Source organism: Dromiciops gliroides, chromosome 4 (genome assembly GCF_019393635.1).
Source record: "Dromiciops gliroides isolate mDroGli1 chromosome 4, mDroGli1.pri, whole genome shotgun sequence".
Classification (NCBI taxonomy): domain Eukaryota; kingdom Metazoa; phylum Chordata; class Mammalia; order Microbiotheria; family Microbiotheriidae; genus Dromiciops; species Dromiciops gliroides.
In genome coordinates this window covers 210,990,041-211,014,154 of record NC_057864.1, presented here as the reverse complement: position 1 = coordinate 211,014,154, position 24,114 = coordinate 210,990,041, and the positions used below count along the sequence as shown (strand labels likewise).

At 36.4% G+C, this 24,114-nt stretch overlaps 1 protein-coding gene across 1 annotated transcript in view; it reads left to right on the top strand.

Moving 5' to 3' along the window:
- HELZ (helicase with zinc finger) overlaps positions 1–24,114 on the top strand; it is a 272,879-nt gene that overhangs the window by 166,689 nt on the left and 82,076 nt on the right. Inside the window, 5 exon segments of the mRNA XM_044001827.1 lie at positions 10,002–10,180; positions 16,469–16,587; positions 18,573–18,718; positions 19,751–19,898; positions 22,985–23,168. Of these exon segments, the coding sequence (XP_043857762.1) occupies positions 10,002–10,180; positions 16,469–16,587; positions 18,573–18,718; positions 19,751–19,898; positions 22,985–23,168 (776 nt within the window).

Below are 24,114 nucleotides of genomic sequence, written 5' to 3'. Positions count from 1 at the left end.
TGGGTCCTCAGTGCTACTTGGAAATCCTTTTATTCAATTCTATTTGACTCTCCATTGAGAGCAGCTGTTCCAATACATTTCTTAAGATCTCAAGACCATCTTTCCTCCCTTCTTTCAGCAGATGACCTTACCCCCTACCCCCCACCCCCCACTTTACAGAAAAGATGGTTAGTGTTCTCATTTTCCATTTTCCAAGCTTTAAAGTTCTCCAAATCTTTGTCCATTCTCATCTTCTTTACTCTAATCTCAGGATGTGGTAGCCTATCTCCTTGTCTTTCTTTTTCTTTTCTTTTCTTTTTTTTGGTGGGGCAATGAGGATTAAGTGACTTGCCCAGGGTCACAGGGCTAGTAAGTGTTAAGTGTCTGAGGCCGGATTTGAACTTAGTTACTCCTGAATCCAGGGCCGGTGCTTTATCCACTGTGCCACCTGTCCCCTTTCTCCTGGTCAAGGATAAACTCTTGACTTTTGCACTTAGGGTGATCCTTGATTTGTCCTTTTGTCTGTTCCCTCTTCAATCTCTTTTTATCTGTTGGTACCTTCTCTATTTCACAGACATTTTCAGATCTTCCCTATCCTTGAAAAAGTACCCCCCTCCAAACTTCTTATTTTCTCAAGCTGTCATTCTAAATTTCTCTTACCTTTCACTGAAAAACTCTTAGAAAGAATAACTTCGAGTTGCTGCCTCTACTTTTGCTCCACCTGTTTATTCCTCATCTCCTTGCAGTCTGATCAACTCATGTCGTTTTCCTAGTCATATATATCCTTGATCAAGCCTTTTATACCACTCCTTGTACATAGTTTATCATTATCAATCAGTAATATGCTGTTGCCTACTTATACTGATGATGTGTCTAAGTCCTTTGGGTTATTGAGTTTGGGTTCTTCACAGGTCATGGTATTCCATAATTTATAGCTATATAGCATCACCAGAAGAATACAAGTATTAAAAAGAGGGGCTTTTGTGACAGCAAGCAGCTTAAGATCAATGGAAAATGCTGTTCAGTTGTTTTTTTTTTTTTTTTTTAGTGAGGCAATTGGGGTTAAGTGACTTGCCCAGGGTCACACAGCTAATATGTTCAGTTTACTAAATCAAATCCAGCCTTATATCTTCTTCCTATTAAATTCAAGGCCTAGCTCATTGTCCACCTTCAGAGTCTATCAAATAAGATAGTACTTGTAAAGTACTTTGCATAGTGCCTAGCACATAGTAAGCATTTAATAATCCCTCTGCTGCCTCCTCCCTCCCTCCCTCCCTCCCTCCCTCCCTCTCTCTCTCCCTCTCTCCCTCCCTTTCTTCCTTCCTTCCCTTCCCATTCCACCTTTCCTCTTTCTTTCCCTTTTCTGTGTTTTATGTACTGATGGATTAACTTAATGGGCTGGCAAGCCAATTGCATGTCATAGGCATTTTCCTTTCAATTTGGTTTTTCCTCTTTGAATGGTTAGTCAAATCTATTTTGAGTGGTTGGGGATTTTATTAAAGAGATTCTGTAGTATTTTGGAACTTGATACTGTCTACATAGTACCACCCACAGATTGCAGCTTCTGAATGACCATACTACCCATAGGGAATCCCACTCTCATTTTGATTTTGTATGGGAGTTCTTCCATCATAGTGGTGAATGTTTTTTGGCTAGCATATATTTCTGTTTTATTCCTTAGTTTGATATTGTTAATTAGAGGATTATTGAACCGTTATGTCTGTGAAGGAATCCATTATGATCTTAAATGTATGGGAACTACCTCATTGAAGAAAGCCTTTAATGCTGAATTTTGTTTTGCACCCCCCCCCCCCAATTTTTTTTTTTGTAATTAAAAAGCAACAAATACATTTCACATCTGATTATGGAGATGTAGTCTAATGAAAAATTAGTTTCAAAAATTTGCCTAATTCTTCTGTATCAAAGTATCAAAGATACTGTTGGTGTGTGTATATAGATTATTCTTAAAGGAATTTAATGAAGATGAGAGAAGGTAGGCAGATGTTATTTTTTGATATTTTGATCATTTTTTATAACACTACACATTATTTTCCCCCAATTGTCTGATATCTTTTCCTCTTGTATATTGATCTCTCAAAGCTTTCAAAATATTTTGGTCCAGCAACTCTTCCTGTCTTTGTTGCCTTTAGTGCCACTTTCCCTTCCTTATATAGCAGATCATGGACTAAAGTGTTGCAGGACAAGTATGGTGGTTTCACTGTCATTGACAATGAAAATAGTTTATTATTAAAAATACCAACACATCTGTTTCATTTTTCATCTGTTTGTTGTCTTCCTTCCAGTTTCATCTGTGAATGCTCTTGGGATGATCTGGCTTAGTTGGGCTTCACACCAAGGTTTCTGCAGACTTGGTTTTCCCTCCACCACTCTTCGCTGTTTTGTGAGGTGATACTGCTCATAATCTTCCACCATCCTCTTCTGTAACATTTTGCAAATAAATTGATATTCTAGATCAGTGTTACCTTTGGCTGCCATGTCTAATCATTTGGTGGCTGAGGCCAGTTTCTAAGTTCTTTTGGCCTTCTGTTGTGGTGATTGATTTATATCTGTTAATCTTCTACAGGAAATGATAATAAACCATGCCATTGTCTTTTCCTTTGTTTTCCATTTTTTTGTGCCATTATTTTGACCTCAGCCTATCTAGGACCTTTTGACTCCTTCCTTAAGAAAGTAAATATTCATGACATACAGATATGAGGCTTCTAGACATCCTACAAACAGGATTTCTTAGTGCCACACCATATTTTTCGACATTTTTTACCTGTATCTTCCATCCCATTGAGTATTAGTTTAAATAAATTAAAATTAAAATTAAATTAATAAGTTCTTTGTAGAATATTTCCAAGTTTTCTTTCTCTGAACCTGATGAACCCTAAAGATACAAGTATTTTCACAGTGGGTTTTTTGTTTTGTTTTTGCTTGTGCCTTTGGGTGCTTTATGAAACCAATTCTATCAACTCCTTTATTTGCCTTTTCAAAGAGAACCTATGAGCCATTTTTTCATTTAGTGGCAACTTCCTTGTGCCTTTTAACTTCATTTATAATGAAAATGTTTATCAGTATGGAGTAGTTCCTCTAGTTCAGCTTGTTGGTCATTGGACAGAGATCTCATGTTCTGAGTTATGTTTGTAGATGTTGCAAATTTTTAGCCCTTCTGCCTATCTTTTCCTCCAATTTGACACAACTACATTACTACAAAAAGGGAAGAGGGTTGCACATGGACTGTTTTATATTTTTCTTTCTTCATGAGTCACCATGGCCAAGTAATCATGTAATGGTTAGTCAACTTATAGGCAGGTCTCTTCCTACTCTAGATTGGCTTAGTCAGTGCATAGTTTGTTGTTGTTGTTGTTTTGTTGTTGGTCTATTTGGGGGGGGGCATATTTAAAGATGTTCTAGTTTGCTAGTTCTTGACATAGCTTGTGCTCCATTGACATAGCATATTTTGAAAACGTATGAATCACCTCTGTGCCCTGATGAGGTATTGAAATAAGACTTTGTGGAGTTTATAAACTTGGGAATATTATAAATTTGTGAAAAATACATGTTTATGAGTAAATTTAGGACATCATAGATTATAAGAGTATATGCCTATAGAGTCATAGATCTGGAGGGGACTTTAGAGATCGGCTGTCTAACTGCCTCATTTTTCAGAGGAATCAGAATGAAAGAATTTAGGAAGTTGAAAGGAACCTCAGTGGTGGTGATCTAGTCCAATTGCTACCAGAAAGGAATCCACATTACAACATACTAGCCTCTGCTTGAAGACCTCAAAGAAAGAAGAATGTATCTTTCTAAGCACCCTGTTCTACTTTTGGATGGCTCTAATTGTTTTATTTTATTTTTATTTAAAAAAATTTTTTGGATGACTAATTGTTATAAAGGTTTTCTTGATATCATGACTAAATATGCCTCTTTTCAACTTCAAACCCTTGCTCCTGATTATGCCCTGGGCCAAAGAGGACAAATATAATTCCTTGTCTATGTGGCAGTCTTTATGTTGCTTTGAATTTAGTTATCATGTCCTCTTGACTCTCCTCTTCAGGCTAAATACCTCTAGTTCCTTTAACAGTCCTTATATGACATGACTTTAAGACCACACTTCATCATCCTAGTTGCCCTCCTCTAGTTGCTTTCCATCTCATTATTCTTCAACAATGATATCCAGTACTGAACAGAATACATCAGATGAGGTTTGGCAAGGGCAGAGTACAGAGGAACTGTTACCTCTTTTTCCATGAAGCTATGCTTCTTAATGCAGCCCAAGATCATGAGTTCTTTTTTTGCCCTATCAAACTATGTGCTATGGGCACTTGCTAAGTGCTGTTCTTGTTTGTTCTTTGTTCTTGAAGAGGCAATAACCAGAAAGGCGAAACACATGAAGCAACCCGTGCCTTTAAGGTGCTACATAATAATTAGGGAGATAATTTGGTATATACAAATAGATACACAGTAGTGGGAAAGTAACCTTTGAGGGGTAGACTTAAGTGACTGGGTGGTTGGGGGAGTAGGAAGGCCTCCTATAGAAATTGATATTTGAGTTTACTTTAGAAAGAAAATAGCCCCATCAATAGAGACAAAGAGGCAAAGCATAATAGGTAAAGGGTAGAGCCAGTGTAAGTCATATAGAAAGGAGGTTGAAGTGTCATGTTTGAAGAAAAAAAAGTAGGCCAATATGGCCAGAGTGTAGAATGCATGGAAGTGAGTAAAATGTAAATGCTGTAAGGATAACAAGGGGCTAAGTTATAAAAAGCTTTAAATGTCCAGGGGATGTTATGTTCATCCTGGAAGTAATTGGCAATCCCCCTGTATTAAATAGAGTAGGTCTTAAACTTTTCCCAGTCACAGCCCCTTTTCGTCCAAGAAATTTTTATGTGACCCCGGGTATATAGGTATCTAAAATAGGTATACATAATCTTTTACTTTTTCCCAATTTTTCTTGACCTGCATATTCAATTATGTGACCCCATATGGGGTTGCAACTCACAGTTTATGAAGCTTTGGAATAAAGAGTGATGTGCTTTAAGAAAATTATTTTGGCACCGGACTGGAAGATGGATTAGAATGGGGAGAGACTTGAGAAAAGAAGATCATTTAGAAAACTATTATAGGGGCAGCTCACCGGCCCTAGATTCAAAATGACCTGAGTTCAAATCCGACCTCAGACACTTGACACTTGCTAGCTATGTGACCCTGGGCAAGTCACTTAACCCTCGTCTCTCTCCCCCACACGAAGACTATTTTAATAGTCTAGGTCAGAAATGATGAAGGTCTCTGTAAAGGTGGTGGCTATGTATGTGGAAAGATGGAAAGATATATGAGAGATTATATGATAATGAATTAGATATGGAGAATACCAAGATTGGGAGATGTGTAGGATAGTGGTAATAGGGAAGTTCTTCCAGAAGAGGGAAGGGCTTGTGGGTAAGGTAGCATTTGAAATGTTCACAGTGTTCAATAGACAGTGGGACTGGAGTTCAGAAGAGAGATTGGGTTGGATACATAGATCTGGGAATCACCTGTATAGAGATGATAACTGAACTGATGAGTACTGATAAGATCAAGTGAGAGGGTGTAGAGAGAGAAAAGGTCCCAAGACAGAGAATTAAGTTAGGGGTTATGATAAAGATGATGATGCAGAAAAGGAGACTGAGAAGGAACCGTCAGTTAGGAAGAGAACTTATAGACCTCAGAGTCATGGAAACCCAAAGAAGAAAGAATATCCAGGAGATGGTGGTCAGTAGCATCAGATTGTACAGAGAGCTCTGTAAGATAGAAGATTGATGAAACAACCATAAGATTTTTTTTAAGTGATGACTGGTAACTCTTGAGAGAACAGTTTCAGTTGAATGATAAAATCAATTGAATTTTGAGCTTGTTGTCCATGAAATTCCCTAGAGCTTTTTCAAGCTGCTGTTTAGCCATGTTTCCCCCATTTCCTGTACTTTTGGGGGGGCGGGGCAATGAGCATTAAATGAGGGTTAAAGCACCAACTCTGGATTCAGGAGGACCTGAGTTCAAATCCAGCTTCAGACACTTAACACTTACTACCTGTGTGACCCTGGGCAAGTCACTTAACCCTCATTCCCCCCCCCCCCCCCCCCAAAAAAAAACAACAACCCCTAAATATAATTGTTTCTCATTAATTCTTAACTGATAGGTTTCCTATTCTAACTTCTCATAGGTACTTTTTATTAGAATAGTTTTTTTTTTTTAAAGAAATAATTCACCAACTTTTTTAAAATTTGAGCCAGAACCTTTCTGGGATCTATGCATAGCCCTAGGGATTCAAATGTCTTTCCCTTAACTGCTAGAATCCCTGCTATCTCTCCAACATTGGAGTTTATAAGTGGCATTAAGTATAGTGAAAAGAGTGCTGGATTTTGAATTAGAGCACCAGGGTTCAAATCCTGACTCTGCTGCGTACTAGCTATGCTACTTTGAGCAAGTCCTTTAATGTCTCTGGGTCTCAGGTTCCTTATCTATAAAATGATAGAGATTTGAACTAGATAAGATCTCTTCTAGGTCCTTTCTACACATTAGAATTTGCTTTTTCTAACATTCCTAATTAGCTCTCTGAGGTAAAGTACTCCATTATTTTTTCCATGCAACTGAAACATTATGAGGTACATCATTTTTGTATTAGGGGTGTGAACCCCTGTAACTATCCTTTTCTACTTGAAGGTAGTGATTTTCCTATCTTTCACTTAAAAAGATGGAACCTTCCTTTCCTACAAAGGATTACCCGTTGCTTTGTTGTATGCACAATTTACATAGTGACTGCATTGATTTTAATATAATTAAAAAATTTTTTTGGTGGGGCAGTGAGGGTTAAGTGACTTGCCCAGGGTCACACAACTAGAAATTGTCAAGTGTCTGAGGCTTGATTTGAACTCAGGTCCTCCTGAATCCAGGGCCAGTGCTTTATCCACTTTGCCACCTAACTGCCCCTGCCTTGATTTTAAACATAAAAATGAGCAGATAATATTTTTAAAAGGATTAAAAGAAAAATTGGTTTCATTTTATTTAACCCTACTTTTTTTTTTTTTTTTAGTGAGGCAATTGGGGTTAAGTGACTTGCCCAGGGTCACACAGCTAGTAAGTGTTAAGTGTCTGAGGCCGGATTTGAACTCAGGTACTCCTGACTCCAGGGCCGGTGCTCTATCTACTGCACCATCTAGCTGCCCCTAACCCTACTTCTTTATGAATAGGGCTCCATTCTCAACTAGAGATGATGTGTCTTGGAATAACGCAATACAATTTCTGTACACTTAGAGGAAGGACTAAAAAGGCAATCAAGAATGGCTATATTGAGCTTTAGGGGACTTTTGTCCCTGGAGTCTACAGAGTGATTCTATATTCTGTACTTTTGGTTCTTTGCTGTTGGTTTTGTTATAAGAATATCTGATGCTTAGTATTACTTCTTCTACCTCATCCTGCTTTCCTCCACTCTTGCTGTAGCTGCTGCTTCCTATCTGGTACCTTTCCATATTACCTCGATTGTAGTGGGTGTTTCATAAATATTTGATGAATTGAATAAGAGTCTTTTATTGGATATTCTGTTTTTGATTCTCTTTGCATTGTTTTTTCTCCATTTTTCTTATTTATCCTGTTGCTTCTTCTCTAACTTGGCTTTTGCATGAAAAAAAATTTTTTTACAAAGCCAGCCAACCCATCACAAACAACATTCCTTTTCTTTAGGTTGCAGCGCCAGCAGATTATGCTATTTTATGTGTAATCTTCAGACCTTCATTTTATTTTGTTTGTTATAGTTGTTTCTGAATGTTTAGAGTCTGTAGTTTCATTGTTGAAGATTTTCCCCACTCATTCCAAATGTGTGAGGGGACCTAGAAAATATGCCCATAAATACGAGCTGTTAGGTAGTATTGAAAGAACAGAATGGTAAAGTGTTAAGTGATGAAAAACAAGGATTGTTTGTATAGTGGAAAAGCACTGACTTATACCAGGAATCAGTAAAATGTGGGTCCATGTCCCGACTCTTCCTCTAACTAGTTGGGTGACTTTGAACTGTAGGCCTCAGTATCTTCCTCTGTAATTTGAAGATAAGTATAGCTGGCATTTATATGTGCTTTACATTTTACAAAGCAGTTTACCTATATTACCTCATCAGAATCTTGGGGGATTTGTGGTATGGGGACTTTTATTCTCTGCACATAGGAGGATACAAGCACAATGAGACTAAGGAATTGCCCAAGGTGATAAGGAGTAGGTTACAGAATCAGAATTCAAATCTCTGTTTTCTGACTATAAATCCTGTGTTCTTTCCCCTTCTGCACAAATGCCTTTTCTAGGCCAATAACTGCTATCAAGAGGAAAATGAGATAATAGATAAAAAAGCCTCTAAAAATTCAAAGTGGTGTTATTGTGGATTCTTCAAGGTATTTTAAATTTCATTCAAGCTTTAATCTTAGGCCAGCTATTATTTCATATTCATGGATTCATAAGATCATAGATTCAGAATGGGAAGGGATCTTTAAGGTTATTTGACTAGGTTCATTTGACAGCTGATGAAACTGAGGCTCAGAGAAGCTAAGGGATTTGCCCAGTCATAGAAATAGGAACTAGTAGCACCATTACTTGAAACTAGGTCTTCTACCTACATTTGCTAAAAACTTTTAATTTATAAGAGTTATCCATTTGTTGAAGAACAGCTTACTTGAGGCTCTATAATATGAAATAAAGTAGAAAAGACATTAGTTCATTACAAAATAATCAATGTTCTCCTTACTCTATGTAAAAAAAAAAATCAGGGCAAGCAGTTGCTCAACTTACAGTTACATCAAAGGAAGATACGTCTGCTAACCATGTCCTTTTTCTTTGTTCATGGACATAAGTCAACCATCACAGTTAAGGCAATCTAATTAAGTAAATTTTTCAGTTTACTAAAAGTTGATAAAAGTTGATCAAATTCAATTTAGTGTTTTTCATCTCTAATATAATTCTGTGTTTCTCAAATATCCATTAACTAGAATGTAACTGTCCTGCCCAAGTAATCTTTATTACAGGAGGCCTGAATTTTTCCTTGGGGGTGGTGGGGTGGTGGGGTGGTGGTGGTAGTAGTGGTAGTAGTGGTGGTAATTAACAGAAATGTACACTATTGATATGAAGTATTGTAAATTCTTAGAATATTGGGCATACTTAAGTTTATGTTGAAGTACAAAAAGACAGAATCCTAAATTTAGAGCCAAAAGGGATATTAGGGATCATTTAGTCTAAATTTTCTATTTACACATGAGGGAACTAAAACTTCAGATGAGTAATTTTAACTTAGCCAAGAGAATAGTCAGAATGCAACCTCAAATTCATTGCATGGCAGTTAAATGTAATTTCATATAATTGATAAATGACTTTGCAGTTGCCTATAACTATAGCTTAGTAGTTAGAGAGGTAGCCTTAGTGGGAACTTGGGCAAGTCACTAAACCTTTTAGTACCCATGCAGCTCTAACACCGAGTTGCTGAGAGGGTGCCAACTTGCATTGGTAGAGGAAGTTTCTGCGGTGGGAGTTGCTCATTGGATCACTATTTTTCTTTATTTGTATGGATAATCAGTAATTGATTTTTAATATATTTTAACAGCATTCTACTTGGAAAAGATATAATTGCCCATATATTGAAATTTAAATAGCATCATTTCTCTTTTGTTCCTACAACTCTTTGCAATACTGTTGTAAGATTGATTTGAACAATTTAAAAGGACCAGACATTTACTCTCTAACTGCTCAGTTGTTTTCTGTTTGCATTCTTTTTCTTTTGTAAAAGACACTAGTGACAATTAACTTAAGATCTATTCAAGTAGTAGAAAAATAGGCATTGTGAAGAAATTAACATTTATTGCTATGGTTGTAAGGTTTTAATTGTCAATTCCAGGAAAGCTTTATCTTCCAAAGAGAAAATTTTATCCTATAGACTTCATGCTTTATAAATCAGACTATATATTATTAAAGTTGAATTGAAAATAAGCTCTTTTCTTGTTTTCTAGGGTATATTTCAGAAATCGTTGGGTAAAGACTGTCCACCCAGTTGTACACCAGTACTGTTTGATTTCAAGCACACATTCCACCTTTCAGATGCCACAGAAAGAAGACATTCTTAAACAGCGAGTAGTAGTTGTTACATTGAATACTTCACAGTACCTTTGTCAACTGGATCTTGAACCTGGTAGGCTGCCAAGAAATATAAAAGTTTCAAAATTGTTGGTGGCTGGTAAAGATATGGGGTGGTACTTGGGGACTTAACAGTGGGTTATAGAAAATAATAAGAAAAAAAGGAATTAAATTGTTATGTAAATTGCTGTGGCTATTTTTGCCTATGTCAATATACTGGTCCAAGGAGCTCAAGCCTTGAAGGAATGGTATGAGGTTATTGACATTGCCAACTGATTTTTCAATATTACTGTGGCTGATATGTCATACATTTTTCCTTTACCTTGTAAGGAGTTCAGTATACCTTTTATCATTTTTTCTCAGTTATTCAGTATTGATGTTGATGATGTAATGTTAATCCGGTGGGATGAGACCATGACAGCAAAGTCTTTAGATCATTTGGTGGCTCAGATGACATGGGGTAGGAGATCAACCCGAAGAAAATTTGTGGTTTGGCCTGCTTAGTGAATATTTGGGGAATACATTGTAGATGTATATCTAGAATCAGGTGATTCTGAAAATAGTCTACGTTAAGCTACTGACAATTGCTCCTTTATAAGCTAAAGTTCAGAGATTTATTGGACTCTGGTTGTCTGGAGATCTCATGTTCCCCATGTAATATTTTGATAACCCTCATTTACCCTTATGTCAGCCTCTTTCAAGTGTTTCCAGATAGGCTATATCTCTGGGAGACCTAAAGTTATGTGTCTAGCAGTCTCTGCCAGGGGTCCTTATGATCCTGCAGTACCTATGATTTTTGAGGTTTCTGCTCATATGGACCAGGCTGAACGAAGTTTTTGGCAGGAACTAAAGGAGTAGTAAGATTAAATAATTATGTAAACTCCTTGAATCAACCGCTCAATACACTGCTTTTGAAAAGCAGTTGTTGTCCTGTTATTAGTCATTAGTTGTTCCTGAACAGATGACATAGGGTCTTACCATCACCTTTCTTCCAGAATTGCTCATTAGGAGTTGGGTGATGCAAAATGATTCCTTTAATAAGATGGGTAGAGGACAGGAGTCTTCCATAAATAGAAATTGTATACATATTCGGGATTGTGCTTACCTGGGTGCCTCAAGACTTAGTGTATTTCATGAACAGTTTGTGATTTTACTGGAAGTTGAAACCTTAAGTCCCAGTGACCCTGATGTTTTGTATTTTATACTAGATCAGTGGGACCATCTACCTGGACTTGACTTTTGAGAAATGTTATTTTACTTGGTTTACTGATGGCTTTGCCCATGATGAGAGAGTGATATGCAACTAGACCTTGGTAGCCCTTAATCTAACAATAGGATAACTCTGCAGGTTAGTGATACTCCATGGCATCAAGCTGTAATCTTCATGGCTAGCATTTGAAAGAACCTTTAGGGATCAGTCAGATAAATCCTCATGTATATTGATTGTTTATTGGTGGTGAAAGGTCTGATTGAATGGTCTGGGACCTAAAGATAGCTGGGTTCAGTAATTAGTAATCTTCTTTGGGGTCAGGAATGTTGGGAAATTTTTGCTCAAGCATACATGGAGTATGTAGTTAGTACCCATATGAAACATCATACACCTTCTGCTGACCTGAATAATCAGGTTGATGCACTTATGAGAATGGAATTGAATGCTCAATCTGGACATGGGTGTTGTGATGCTAGCTTGCTGTGGACATGTGATCATTTGGTCCCCTTCACTAAAGATGAGGTTAGCTGCATCTCAATGATATTCTTCTAGGCAATCAAAGTATCTACATTTGATGGCATGATCAGGCATAACAGGACAACAAATGGCATGATCCTATGTGATTCTTAACCTGTCTCTGTCAGGACAGTTAATATATTCTATCTTTTTCTTCATCTCATCATGTCCCTGATTTTTAAGGTTATTTGTCCTACCTTCCATTAGTTATATCTCTGATGAATTGGTGCTACCCTAGGAAGGAGATGGGATCTCTACTCTAGCAGTTTCATGGATCCAATCTCCAGAAAGACTTATCAAAAAAGGATAGATTTCTTTTCTTTATTTTGTCCTTCCACAATTGCCTGGCCTTAGACTTTTTTACCCTTCAGAATGTTCTTTTCATTCTGAGAACTTAATTCCTGTCCCCTTAATTAATAGGTCTCTTTTGCTCTGGAATGGTTTGGAAAGCTCCCTCCTAGAAAGAGCTTGGGGGATCAAGAGCTAGAATTGTTGGGAGATGTCCAATGACATGGAGGAGAAATGAATTTTTTTTTTCATCAAGGCAAATTTGTATTTATCTGGAAGAATGGAGATCTTTCAGCTGACTTGGTAGCAATCTTGAGTCCCTGGGTGAAGGTAAAAATGGGTCTTCATATAACTCTACCCTCAATTAGAGGCCTCAAAGGGGCAAGGATTTAGTATGATTCCCATGATGGGTCTTGCTCCCAGGGAGAGTGAAGTTTTGGTTGGTGGCTTAGTGAACTCTGAGTCATTGATGATAAGGGGCAAGCCATGGTATCATATTAGGGCCCAGAACAGGATGCATGAAAGAGGTTTATAATCCCTTAGCTACTTTGCCACACATAACCATGATCTATACTAGGGATCATTGACTGCTGGAGGTGTTGTCATTGATGGTTTGACGCTGATATTCCTGGTTTGCTCTTGTTCATTGTTGTTTTACATCAGAAGAGCTACTGTTAACTGCCCTATATCTCAACTGCATGACTGTACTTTTAAAAGAGACTTTTATATATTATTTGATATTGTAGTTTTATTATGTCCCAAGCTTCTGTTCTCATGCTGTTTCTGCTATACTTCTTCCAGAGGTCAGAGTTCTTTTAAAATTTTTTCAATGATAGAAGGTTCTCCAGAGGATTTTTGGGACCTTTCCTCCCAAGGCGGGATGTAGTTCAAATTTATATTATGTAAATGCATAGTTTCCCTTTAAGAAGGAAAAGAGACCTTTCCTGGGATTTGCCTGGTACAGAAGACTAGGGATATTAAAAAGCCTAGCTTATGGGGGCATTGTTCTTAAGGTTTGACAAAATTCCCACTATTCCTTAAGATGTCTTTCTGATCTAGCATTGCTACCTTGATAACTTGGAGACAGAAAGAAATAGTATTTGTTTTTATTACTTTGCCTGAGTACAGTAATTTTAAAATTGTGTTTTATTGACTGGTCCATGAATGTTTCATGGCGTTCCAGTCCTGAGTTTGAATTCACTGGATTGGTCTGAGTTAGGCCTTTTTGTTACAGAATTGTGGTTTGAAGGAGAGTTAAGAGTTGAAAGTGAATCTGAAGTTAAAATCTGATTGACCCCAAAGGATGGTGGTGCCTTTTATTGAAAGAGTTCAGAATTAGGGAGGATAGGTTTGAGGAAAGCTAATATTTGACATGTTAAGTCTAAAATATCTTCATGATATGTAGTTGAAACTATCCAAGAGGCAGTTGGGCATCCAGAACTAATGCTCAGGAGAAATACCAGGGCTGGATGTTTATAGATCTAGAACCCATTTGTATAGAGATGCTAAATAAAATACATGGAACTGAGTATAGAGAGAGAAGAGGCCTCAATACAGAGAGCCCTTGGAAGATGAAAAGAAGACTGAGAAAATTACCAACCAAGGTGGGGTGGGGTTGTATAGGGGGAGGAGGCAGAGAGAGACAGAAAGTACAACATTGAAAAATGCTGTAGAGATATTAAGAACCATGAGGATTTGGAAGACGTCATTGGATTTGCCAATTAAAAGAAGATTGGTAACTTTGGAGAGAGCAATTTCACTCGAATAGCCTTGTAAGCTATGTTCCAAGGGTCTGAAAAGTTAGTGAGGGAGAGGAAATAGAGACAACTTGTTAAGAAAACTTTTTCTCAGTTTGGCAGAGACAGAGAAGAAAGATATACTGTCATAGCGATGTTGGGTTAAAGGAAGAATTTTTTTCTTTTTAAAGGATGGAGGAGACTTTGGGTATGTTTATGGACAGCAAAGAAGTAATTAATAAATAGGGACTGAATTTTGCTCCAGAAGGGCAGTCAATTTCCAGAAGGAAATGAGAGCAAAAGAGCACAAGAGAGTGGTTGACCTTGGCAAGGAGTTCTACCCTTCATCAGAGACTAGAGCAAAGGAATAGAAGATAGAGAATGCTTTTATGAGCTTTTTTTAAATATAAGAGAGAAGCGAGTTCATGGAGAATGACCTCTGCTTTCTCAGTAAAGTGTGAGGTAAGGTCTTTTACTAAAAGGCTTGAAAAAAGAATAGTTGTTACGCTGCTGCTCTGAGCATGCATTTAGGAAGGAATTGCTTGGCTGTAGTGGGACTCAACTGAGATAAATATCCTTGTACTGGTGTACATAATTGTGTTACTTTCTCCAGTGCTATTCAAAAGACTGAGGGAAGGGATATGATGGGAGTAATTCAGGTTTAGAATTTTGGCAAGGCATGAGTGGTTAGGACATGGACAAAGAGATTTGAAGATAGGGTAAGATTGAACTTTTAAATTAGATGGTTCAAATTGAAAATGGAGGAAAATTAAGATGAGGGATGTTGATCTGCAAGAGGACTAAGGGGTAAAGCAAAGGAAAGAATAGATTCAAAAGGAGTGAGGGTATTGGAAGAGACAGAAGGGTAGGAAATTAAAGTCAGAGGAAATTTCGTAACTCTTGATCAGGGAAGTAGGATACTTATGGGAGATGGTGAGATTAAAGGTCTGATATATGTAAGCATGAGGTTCGATGATAGATTATATGTAGGCTGTAGGAATTGAAGATGTTGATGAACTGGAAGACCAGAATGTTTGAAGTAACATCAGCATGTACATTGAAATCCTTGGGGTAGAAAGGAAGACTGTAAACCAGGTATTGAATTCTTTAATAGAAGAAAGGGGGCTGACCTCAGACACTTGACACTTACTGGCTGTGTGACCCTGGGGAAGTCACTTAGCCCTCATTGCCCTAAAAAAAAAAAAACGGAAAGAAAAAGAAGAAGAAAGGAGGGACAGTGATCTTGAGGTTAGTTGATATATATGCCACCAGGATAGGCTAATATAGTTAGATAGAGGAAACTTAAAAGGAAGAAAAGTTGCTGATTGATAGTGGCAGGAGGAGAGAGGATCTATAAGTGGCACTGAGGAGCAAGGAGAATGCCTTTTCCTGCTCCTGGGCCAGTGTATTGGGGGAAATAAAGGAAAAAGGGTATATCAGATACAGAAGAGGGTGAGCAGAGAAGCAGTATCTTCATGTGGAGCCAGGTCTCTGTGTCACAAGTTGTAATTCTTGCATGAGGAAAAAGGGAGATTAGTTATCAGTATTAGTATTAGTTATTAGTTATCAGTAGAATCAGTTTTAAGCCGTACAAAGAAATAATCCTTATTATGTTATATTGTAGTTATTATGTAGATTAAAAACCACAGCTTTCCGAGAAAAATACCTTCACACAAGTTAATTTTTCTTCAGATTTTTTTTTCAGATGTTTTGAGGAGTGCTAAAGTATTGAGTTTTGAAGTACCTGGCTAAGACTGTTTAACTCAAATTTTAAGTTTTGCTCAACACCTTAAGCAGAACATTAAATGAGAGGCAAACAAATATAGTAGCTAAATCCTTGGAGTTAAAAACAGCTTGAATTCAACTGCTTGCCCCTGCTCTGAGGCCATGGGGATGTCACTTACCTTCTCAGTGCCATATGCAACTCTCAGTCGACAAAATTATAGATGAATTGCTGAGGAGGAAGTTTTAAACAAGTAATATATGTCAAACAAAATTTCTGAGGCATTCAAATAGACATGCATATGGATATATGTATATATACATATACACATATGCATATACATGTTTTCTGAATGGATTTCTTCCTAGGTCATAGACTTTTGTTCCATTTTATTCCTGAGTCTCCTATCTTCATTTTTGTGTGAAGGGACATTTAAATGTAAAATAATTCCAGTTTAAAAGTTATTCATGGTGTTTTACCTAGAAAATATGAGAAAACCTTTAGCTATTACTATGTAGTTGTTATGTAAGTCAAAACCTTTTCATAATTGTTCAATTGGAATCTTTTCTATACCCTAATTAGAATGTAATTGAATTAAATTTCTCATATCTAGAGTCCTATGTCAAGATGTGTGTTTAGTTTCTATTATTAGATGTTACTAATTAATATGATGCCTAATAAGATAGTTTTCTTTTTAAAAATCTTATTTGTTTGTAAAAGGATTGTGATCTGATATTTAGATTTTTTTGAGGACCCAAAATGAAAGTGTCTCAAATTATCTAAAATCTTTATCATTGAAAGAAAGTAGTGTCTATTCCCTTTATTGCCTCTGAAACACACTTTCCTGAATTTTTGTGCTGTGCTTTCTAGGGTTTTTTACACACATTCTGTTGGATGAAGCTGCACAGGCCATGGAGTGCGAGACCATTATGCCTCTAGCATTAGCAAATCAAAATACTCGGATTGTTTTGGCTGGAGACCATATGCAAGTAAGTGCTCTGCCATGTGTTTAGTCCAGAATGCAGTTCTCATTAATGAAGTATTAGTCTATATTTAATAGTAGTAAAGTGAAATCATAGCATGCATTAAGACTTAGTGGGGGCAGCTAGGTGATGCAGTGGATAAAGCACCAGCCCTGGATTCAGGAGGACCTGAGTTCAAAGCTGGCCTCAGACATTTGATTGCTTACTAGCAGTGTGACCTTGGGCAAGTCACTTAACCCTCATTGCCCTGAAAAAAAGAAAGAAAGAAAAAGACTTAGTTACTATAAATATTTCTGAACTAGATACTGTATGTGTATAAATTGACTACAAGAGAGTTTAATGTTAACTTCTATTGTACACTTAGCAAATTTGGCAAAATACCTTATTTTTTCTTTTTCTTTTCTTTTTTTAAAGTAATAAACATTTTTATTTATAGTTTTGGGTTCCAATTTTTATCCCTCCTTCCTTCCCTCCCCCCTCCCTGAGGTGGCAAGCAATTAGATATGCGTTATACATGTATGATTATATAAAACATTACCATATTAGTCATTTTGTACAAGAAAACTTGAATAAAAGAAAAAAAATGAAAGAAAGTATGAAATAGCATGCTTCAGCCTGTTCCATCAATATAAGTTCTTTCTTTGGAGGTGGATAGTATGTTTCAATAGTCCTTTGGGATTCTTTTGGATCATTGTATTCTTGAGAATAGTCAAACCATTCACAGTTCTTTATCAAACAATGTGGCTGTCTCTGTGTACAATGTTCTCTTGGTTCTGTTCGCTTCGCTATACATCAGTTTATACCTGTCTTTCCAAAAATACCTTATTTTTTCAAAGGAATTTTACATACTGGTATTAATCCTTTTTCTTTTAATTTGGTTAGACAGAGTGAGCAAAACTTTGCCACTTCTGTTCTTTTGACTTTTGTTTATTTGAGGTTTTTTTTTTTTCTTTATGGTGCAAATATTTGAGCTTTATTTGTCATCATCTTTTTCTCGGTTCCCCATCTGTTGTCCCTAAGTAACATTTATATTTATGTAGGGTTAATTAATTTTAAGTTAAAGGAAACAACAAAAACAATAGTCAAAGTAGTCAAGAATATTTCTAACTTTATATACTTTTCTACATACCTGTTAAAAAAAGGAAATTGAGATTTCTGTGGATTGAGAGATAGATCTGGAGTCAGAAAGACTTGAGTTCATATTCAGCCTCAAGTATTAGCTTTGTGACTGGGCAAGTTACCTTGAGCTCTGTTTCCTCATCTGTAAAATAGGAATAGTAATAGCATCTAACTACTAGAATTGTTGTGAAGATAAATTAAGATAATATTTGTAAAGTGCTTCCAAACCCGGAAGTTTTATATAAATGCTGGTTATTATTATTATTGCTATTATTGTTGTTATTATTATTTTTAATGTTTTGTATTTTCTTACAAATTTACAGTTTCAGGTACTGTTCCTCCTGGGACACATGATTAGAATGGTACCTCCAGGGTATTTTTGCTGTCAGAATTATGATGAAGGTTTAGAACTATAGGGACAAATTACATTTGTTGTAGATTATTTTAATCAGGTTATTTTTTTTTAGTTTCAAAATACCTAAATAATGAATGTTTGGGTTTTTTTTTTTTTTTACATTTAGAAAATACTTATTTTTATGCATAAACTAAACTATCTCTACTAGTATTCCTGGCTAATCATTTTTATTTACTTGATTGGGTGAGAGAATGAAGGGGTTTGAGTTTTTATCCCTCAGTGAATAAATGCAATTTTATAAATTGGTAAGTGATTTTAGCCATTGTTGAAAGTAATGTTTGTCAAGTGTTAAATGCAGACAGCTCAGAGATTATTAGATTGGACAGATATCTCAAGGTTGGACATACAGAGATTCAATGCATCCAAAGTTTTGGCCTAAGGAATTTTATGTAAGCAATTTCCAGATACTGCAAATTTTGTTAAAATTTTTTTTTTTCTATATGGATGTCTGTTGCAGCTCAGTCCTTTTGTCTACAGTGAGTTTGCCAGGGAGAGAAACCTTCATGTTTCGTTACTGGATCGGCTCTATGAGCATTATCCTGCAGAGTTTCCATGCCGGATCCTGCTGTGTGAGAATTATCGTTCCCATGAAGCTATCATCAAGTAGGTGTGATCTTTTTCAAAGGTACCTTCAACTGGTATTAGCAAATGTAAAAGATTTCATCAGTAACCAAGTGTGCTAACTTGAGTCATAGGAGATATTAGTGTTACAAATTGCTTTCTGTTTGATTTTTTTTTTAAAAGAAACCACTTGAAATTCTTAGTCGTATGGGCCTGTGTTATGTTTGTGTATTTGTGTGTATACACACACATAAATTCACATATACCAACATGAGTATGGTTCATGATTCACAAAAATAGCAAAGGTTTTCCAGTTTTGCAGATACTTTGTGTGTATGTGTGTGTGTGTGTGTGTGTGTGTCTTGAATCTAATGGGAAATGAAACAAATAGGAGTAGGAAATATGAATTTGTAATTTTTAAAAGTTCAATACATTTAGCTAATGTCAATGATGCCAGTAATGTGAGTAGGTGGTTGGAGGATAAAGAGCACAAAAAGATAGTTTCCACTATGGCTTTTACCAATATTTAAAAATGTTATTTCTTCTTTGCTTCTTTCAAAATTGTTTGATGAATACAAAGTCTTTACTGGGAGGGACCTACATCTGTAAAAGGGCATTCCATAAGCTGGGAAAAATTTTGAAATGTTGATTGTCCTTAAATTCTGTTACATTGCTTTGAAGAGAAGTAATCTAGTTCATATTTGTAGATTAGCCAGAAGAGTGCACAAGAACCTGATCCTCTCTCTTTCTCTCTCTATATGTAGTAAGAGCAATGTATTGATTATTGATAGGACATTTTTTCTCTTCCTTCTGTCTTTAGTCCCTTTCTAGAATTTCCCTTCAAATAGAACTTACCTAACAATTATAGAATAATAGGTAGCTATTCTATAGTTGTTTTTGTTGTGGTTGTTTATTTTACCATTTTTTCAAAAAAGGAAAACCTCTTTCTTCATATTCAATAGCTTGAATTAAATTTGTTGTGGACATGAAATAATATATTGGTTTGGATATAGTTTTACTATAGACTCTAGATCTTTTTAGTGATTTACATTTTCATTTTGTGTCTTTTTGTAGTTACACATCTGAGCTTTTCTATGAGGGGAAGTTGATGGCAAGTGGAAAACAGCCAGCACACAAAGATTTTTATCCATTAACTTTCTTTACAGCACGAGGAGAAGATGTACAGGAAAAAAATAGTACAGCTTTTTATAATAATGCAGAGGTAATTTCCATATTTTTGTATATTATATTTTCTTTGAAAATTTGGTCATTATGAGCATTTTTTTCTTCTAACTTGTAAGGCTTTATATGATATTTTTTTCCTTAAATCTTTTTATTGACTTAAGTACTAACTTTTGGCATAAAGAGAAGATATAAAATTTCTTTTGTCATACAGCATTGATATTCATTGTGTTATAGCCAAGATAAGGTAAACTGAGGTACAAAGTTCTGGGCATGATCAATTTATTAGTAAAGCATTAATATACCTATAAATAGGATCTCAGCTTCTTCAGCAAAGCTAAGACCCAGAGGTGGGATAGTTTTTAGGAAAGTACAGAACAATGAATAGGACTTCATAGGTGGGGGACAAATTATGATTGGTTAAAAGACCTTGATACCATAAATGGCAAAATCTGCTTGATTGCTTACAGAGCTGAAGTGGGGCAGGGGACTAATATGAATGGTTGGTGATCGAGAATTGGTTGCTAATTAGGCAGACCTAGTAACAACCCCCTCCTTATCTCCTGTGATGAAGAAATGCTCATTGTTTGAGTTCACTTGCAAGGTTAAAGATAGTCAACCAGATTTTTCTTTTTTTTTTTTTGGATAACAAACCAGACATCCTTGAAGGATAGCTTGGTTGTGTAAAGATGGTATAAAGATGCTAGACCTGACTTCCTGGTATCCACCTGCATTCTTCAAAAGTAACAGATTTCCTTCACACAAGAATAGAAACAATAATTAACAAGATAACTAATTGCATTTCTAAATTTAACATTACAGAAGAGCTGAATTTCTGAACTAAGTTCAGAGACAAAGAATGACAGTTACAGGAAGAAAGTCGATCACTTTCAAATCAATTAAAAAATAAAACAATCCTGATTATTTCATTTGTCATTATGAATCACCTATAGCAGAAAAACAAAAATAAACTGTGATTTACTCTTTGTTTTATGATAAAATAGGAAGATTATAATATGTCAGCTTGTTCTTATTTATGTACTTATTTTTCATCTAAAATGGAATTTCATTAAATCTTGGTATTTTAATATAAAATGATCACTTGTTTTGATTGATAAGTGATTAATATTGAAAAATTTCATCCCCCCCTACCCAGCCACAGAGTGAGTGAGTGTGTGTGTGTGTGTGTGTGTGTGTGTGTGTGTGTGTGTGGGCGCATGAGCGTGTGCATGCATGCACAATTATGAAATACTTCCTATGTACCAGACATTTGGGATACAAGGAAAGGCAAAAAGAGTCACTTTCTTCTTGGAGCATACGTTGTAATAAGGGAGACAATATGTACCTAGGGAAATATAAGCTATACCTATGGGACATCTAGTTTGAAATGTCTAGTAGGTAGTTCATGATACTGAGACTAGAGTTGAGGAAAAAGATTAAAGTTGATTCTATAGGTCTGCAAGTCATTTGATTTCACAGCTGAGTCCATGAGAGTTGATGAGTTTACCAAGAGAAAGTAGAGAGAGAAAACAAGTAATTCCAAGACAGAGTCTTTGGGTATAAATGGTGTTCTCAAAACAAGAAAAGCAGATTATAAACAAGCATGTGAAGAAAGGCACCAAATCATCAATAATAAGAGAAATGCAAATTAACTCTGAAGTTTCATCTTACACCCATCAGATTGGTAAAGATGATAAGAAAAAAGGATAGGCACACTAATGTATTTTACTGGTAGAGTTGTAAATTAGTTATAAATAGTTGTATATTCTAGTAAATTCTAGGGGTGTTTGGGGTATTAGGAAGACCAGTACCTCTGATGTGACAGCTTGTCTAGTGCTTTTCAGGGCTGCTCATTCACCTTTGGTGTCCACCAGATTCACCCAGCAGCCATATCCTAATAAATGATCTCGGTAAGTTGAGGGTAACTAACATGCCTCAAACCCATTGGTGAGTTGGGGGATGTCTACCCTAAGCATTGAAGACTTTCTTGGTGCATTGGGTGGATGAGAAGAACTTGTTCCAATGGCCATGTAGACAGATGAAGCAGGCACTGTGGAGTGCTTAGAGCTTGGTCAGGCATCAAAGACACCAACGTCATCTCCAGTCATCATGACTTTTGTTTTTCCACTGGACTTAGATGGCTCTGAAAGAGAGAGTGAGGCTGATGACTTTGTATGATTCTGCCTCACTTAAATCCAATTCACACACAAATCAAGACATCACCCCCTGATGTCACTAGTCCTCTTTGAAATGAAGGACAAATTCTAGCCATTCTGGAAAACAATTTCTACAAGAAGATTTTCCCAGACATCTTCAACCTTCCCTCTGACATTATCTCCAATTTATCTTCTTGTTTGTATACTGTTTCTCCACTAGACTGTGAGTTCTTTGAAATTGGGAACTCTGGATTTTTGTTTTGTTTTGTTTTGTTTTTCATTGTATTGCCAGGACTTAGTACAGTGCTTGGTACATAGTAGGCAATTAGTAAATGTTAGTTAATGTAACTTGATATAGACAAGTGGGACATTAACCTGCTAACTTTAGTATACTTAAAGAAAAAAACTCCCCCAAATAAAAAACAAGTTATTCACAACACTCTTTCTGTTTTTTATTTGTGGAAATATTCATGTTTTTTGGTCTGTCCAGATCAGAGTAAAAAAAATTCTTTAAAAAATAACACGTTTCAGGGGGCAGCTAGGTGGCACAGTGGATAAAGCACTGGCCTTGGATTCAGGAGGACCTGAGTTCAAATCTGGCCTCAGACGCTTGACACTTACTAGCTGTGTGACCCTAGGCAAGTCACTTAACTTTCATTGCCTCACCAAAAAACAATGTTTCTGAAAGTAGAAACACTATTTGTGCTAGAGCGTTTATAAACTCACATCAGATCACTAAACATATAGCCAAATTTTATTGATAAAATAAAACAGTGTATCTTTAGGTGTTACTCTGTATATAAATACTTGACCAAAAAGACATAAGCATACTTATGTATACTTCTAAATTAATATGAAATTTAAAATCTATTGTGAAATGATCTTGTAATCAAAAACTGAATTTTTAGATAACTTTCATTAAGATGGTATTTCAGATGCAGCTGTAAAAATCATTTTTTTTGTTTTAAAGGTATTTGAAGTGGTGGAGCGGGTAGAAGAGTTAAGAAGAAAGTGGCCTTTAGCTTGGGGAAAGTTAGATGATGGAAGCATAGGTGTGGTCACACCTTATGCTGATCAGGTGTTCAGGATCCGGGCAGAACTTCGAAAAAAGAGATTATCTGATGTCAATGTGGAAAGAGTGCTCAATGTTCAGGGTAAGTAACAGTGAAATTTCCTGAAGTCACTTAAATGTAAATGTTTTGAAAGTTTTTTGAAAACTTTGTATTTATACCCTGGTAATTTGGGGCGGGGGGGGGGGGGGGGGGGGGCCGGGGCGGCAGCATGCGAGGCAATGAGGGTTAAGTGACTTGCCCAGGGTCACATAGCTAATAGGTGTCAAGTGTTTGAGGCCAGATTTGAGCTCAGGTCCTCCTGAATCCAGGGTCAGTGCTTTATCCACTGAGCCACCTAGCTGCGCCCCCTCCCCCCCCCCCCCCCCCCCCCCCTCCCCTGGTAATTTTTGAAGTAGAGAAGCACATGGTATGGTGGATAGAGAGCTGACTTTGGAACCAGGCAGGCTGGTGTTTAAGTGCTACCTCTACCACTTCGAGGTTGTGGGATCCTGGGTGAGGGCATTAAACTCAGTGCCCTTGGGCAGCTAAGACCATACAGGGCAGAGAAAGTACAGATCCTGATTTTTAGAGGAATCTCCTTATCAGGCATTCCCTAAACCAGTGAAATCACAGTTTTGGTTAAAAAAAAAAAAAAGTCCGTGTGTGTGTGTGTGTGTGTGTATGTTTTTATATACACACACACACACACACACACATATTTTTAGGCTTGAAAATGCTTAGGTAATTGCTTATATCGTGTATATATATAATAAGCAATTACCTCATCATTTTCATGCCTATCCAATCTATATATTAGATTGGTTCCAGATTAATTTAAATACTTTATGAAGTGTTCATCACAATCACCTAAGTGAAAGAAGTAAAAGTAAAGTAAAGAAGTAGAAGTAAAATATTTCAATGTGTCTGTTTTTCTGTATGTCAGACAAAAGATAGCAAAAAAATATACACAACACAAAATGTTGCTATGGCTAGTTTCTTTTTAGCTATTACAATGTGAGATTATTCTTTAGGGGGCAGTTATGTAGTG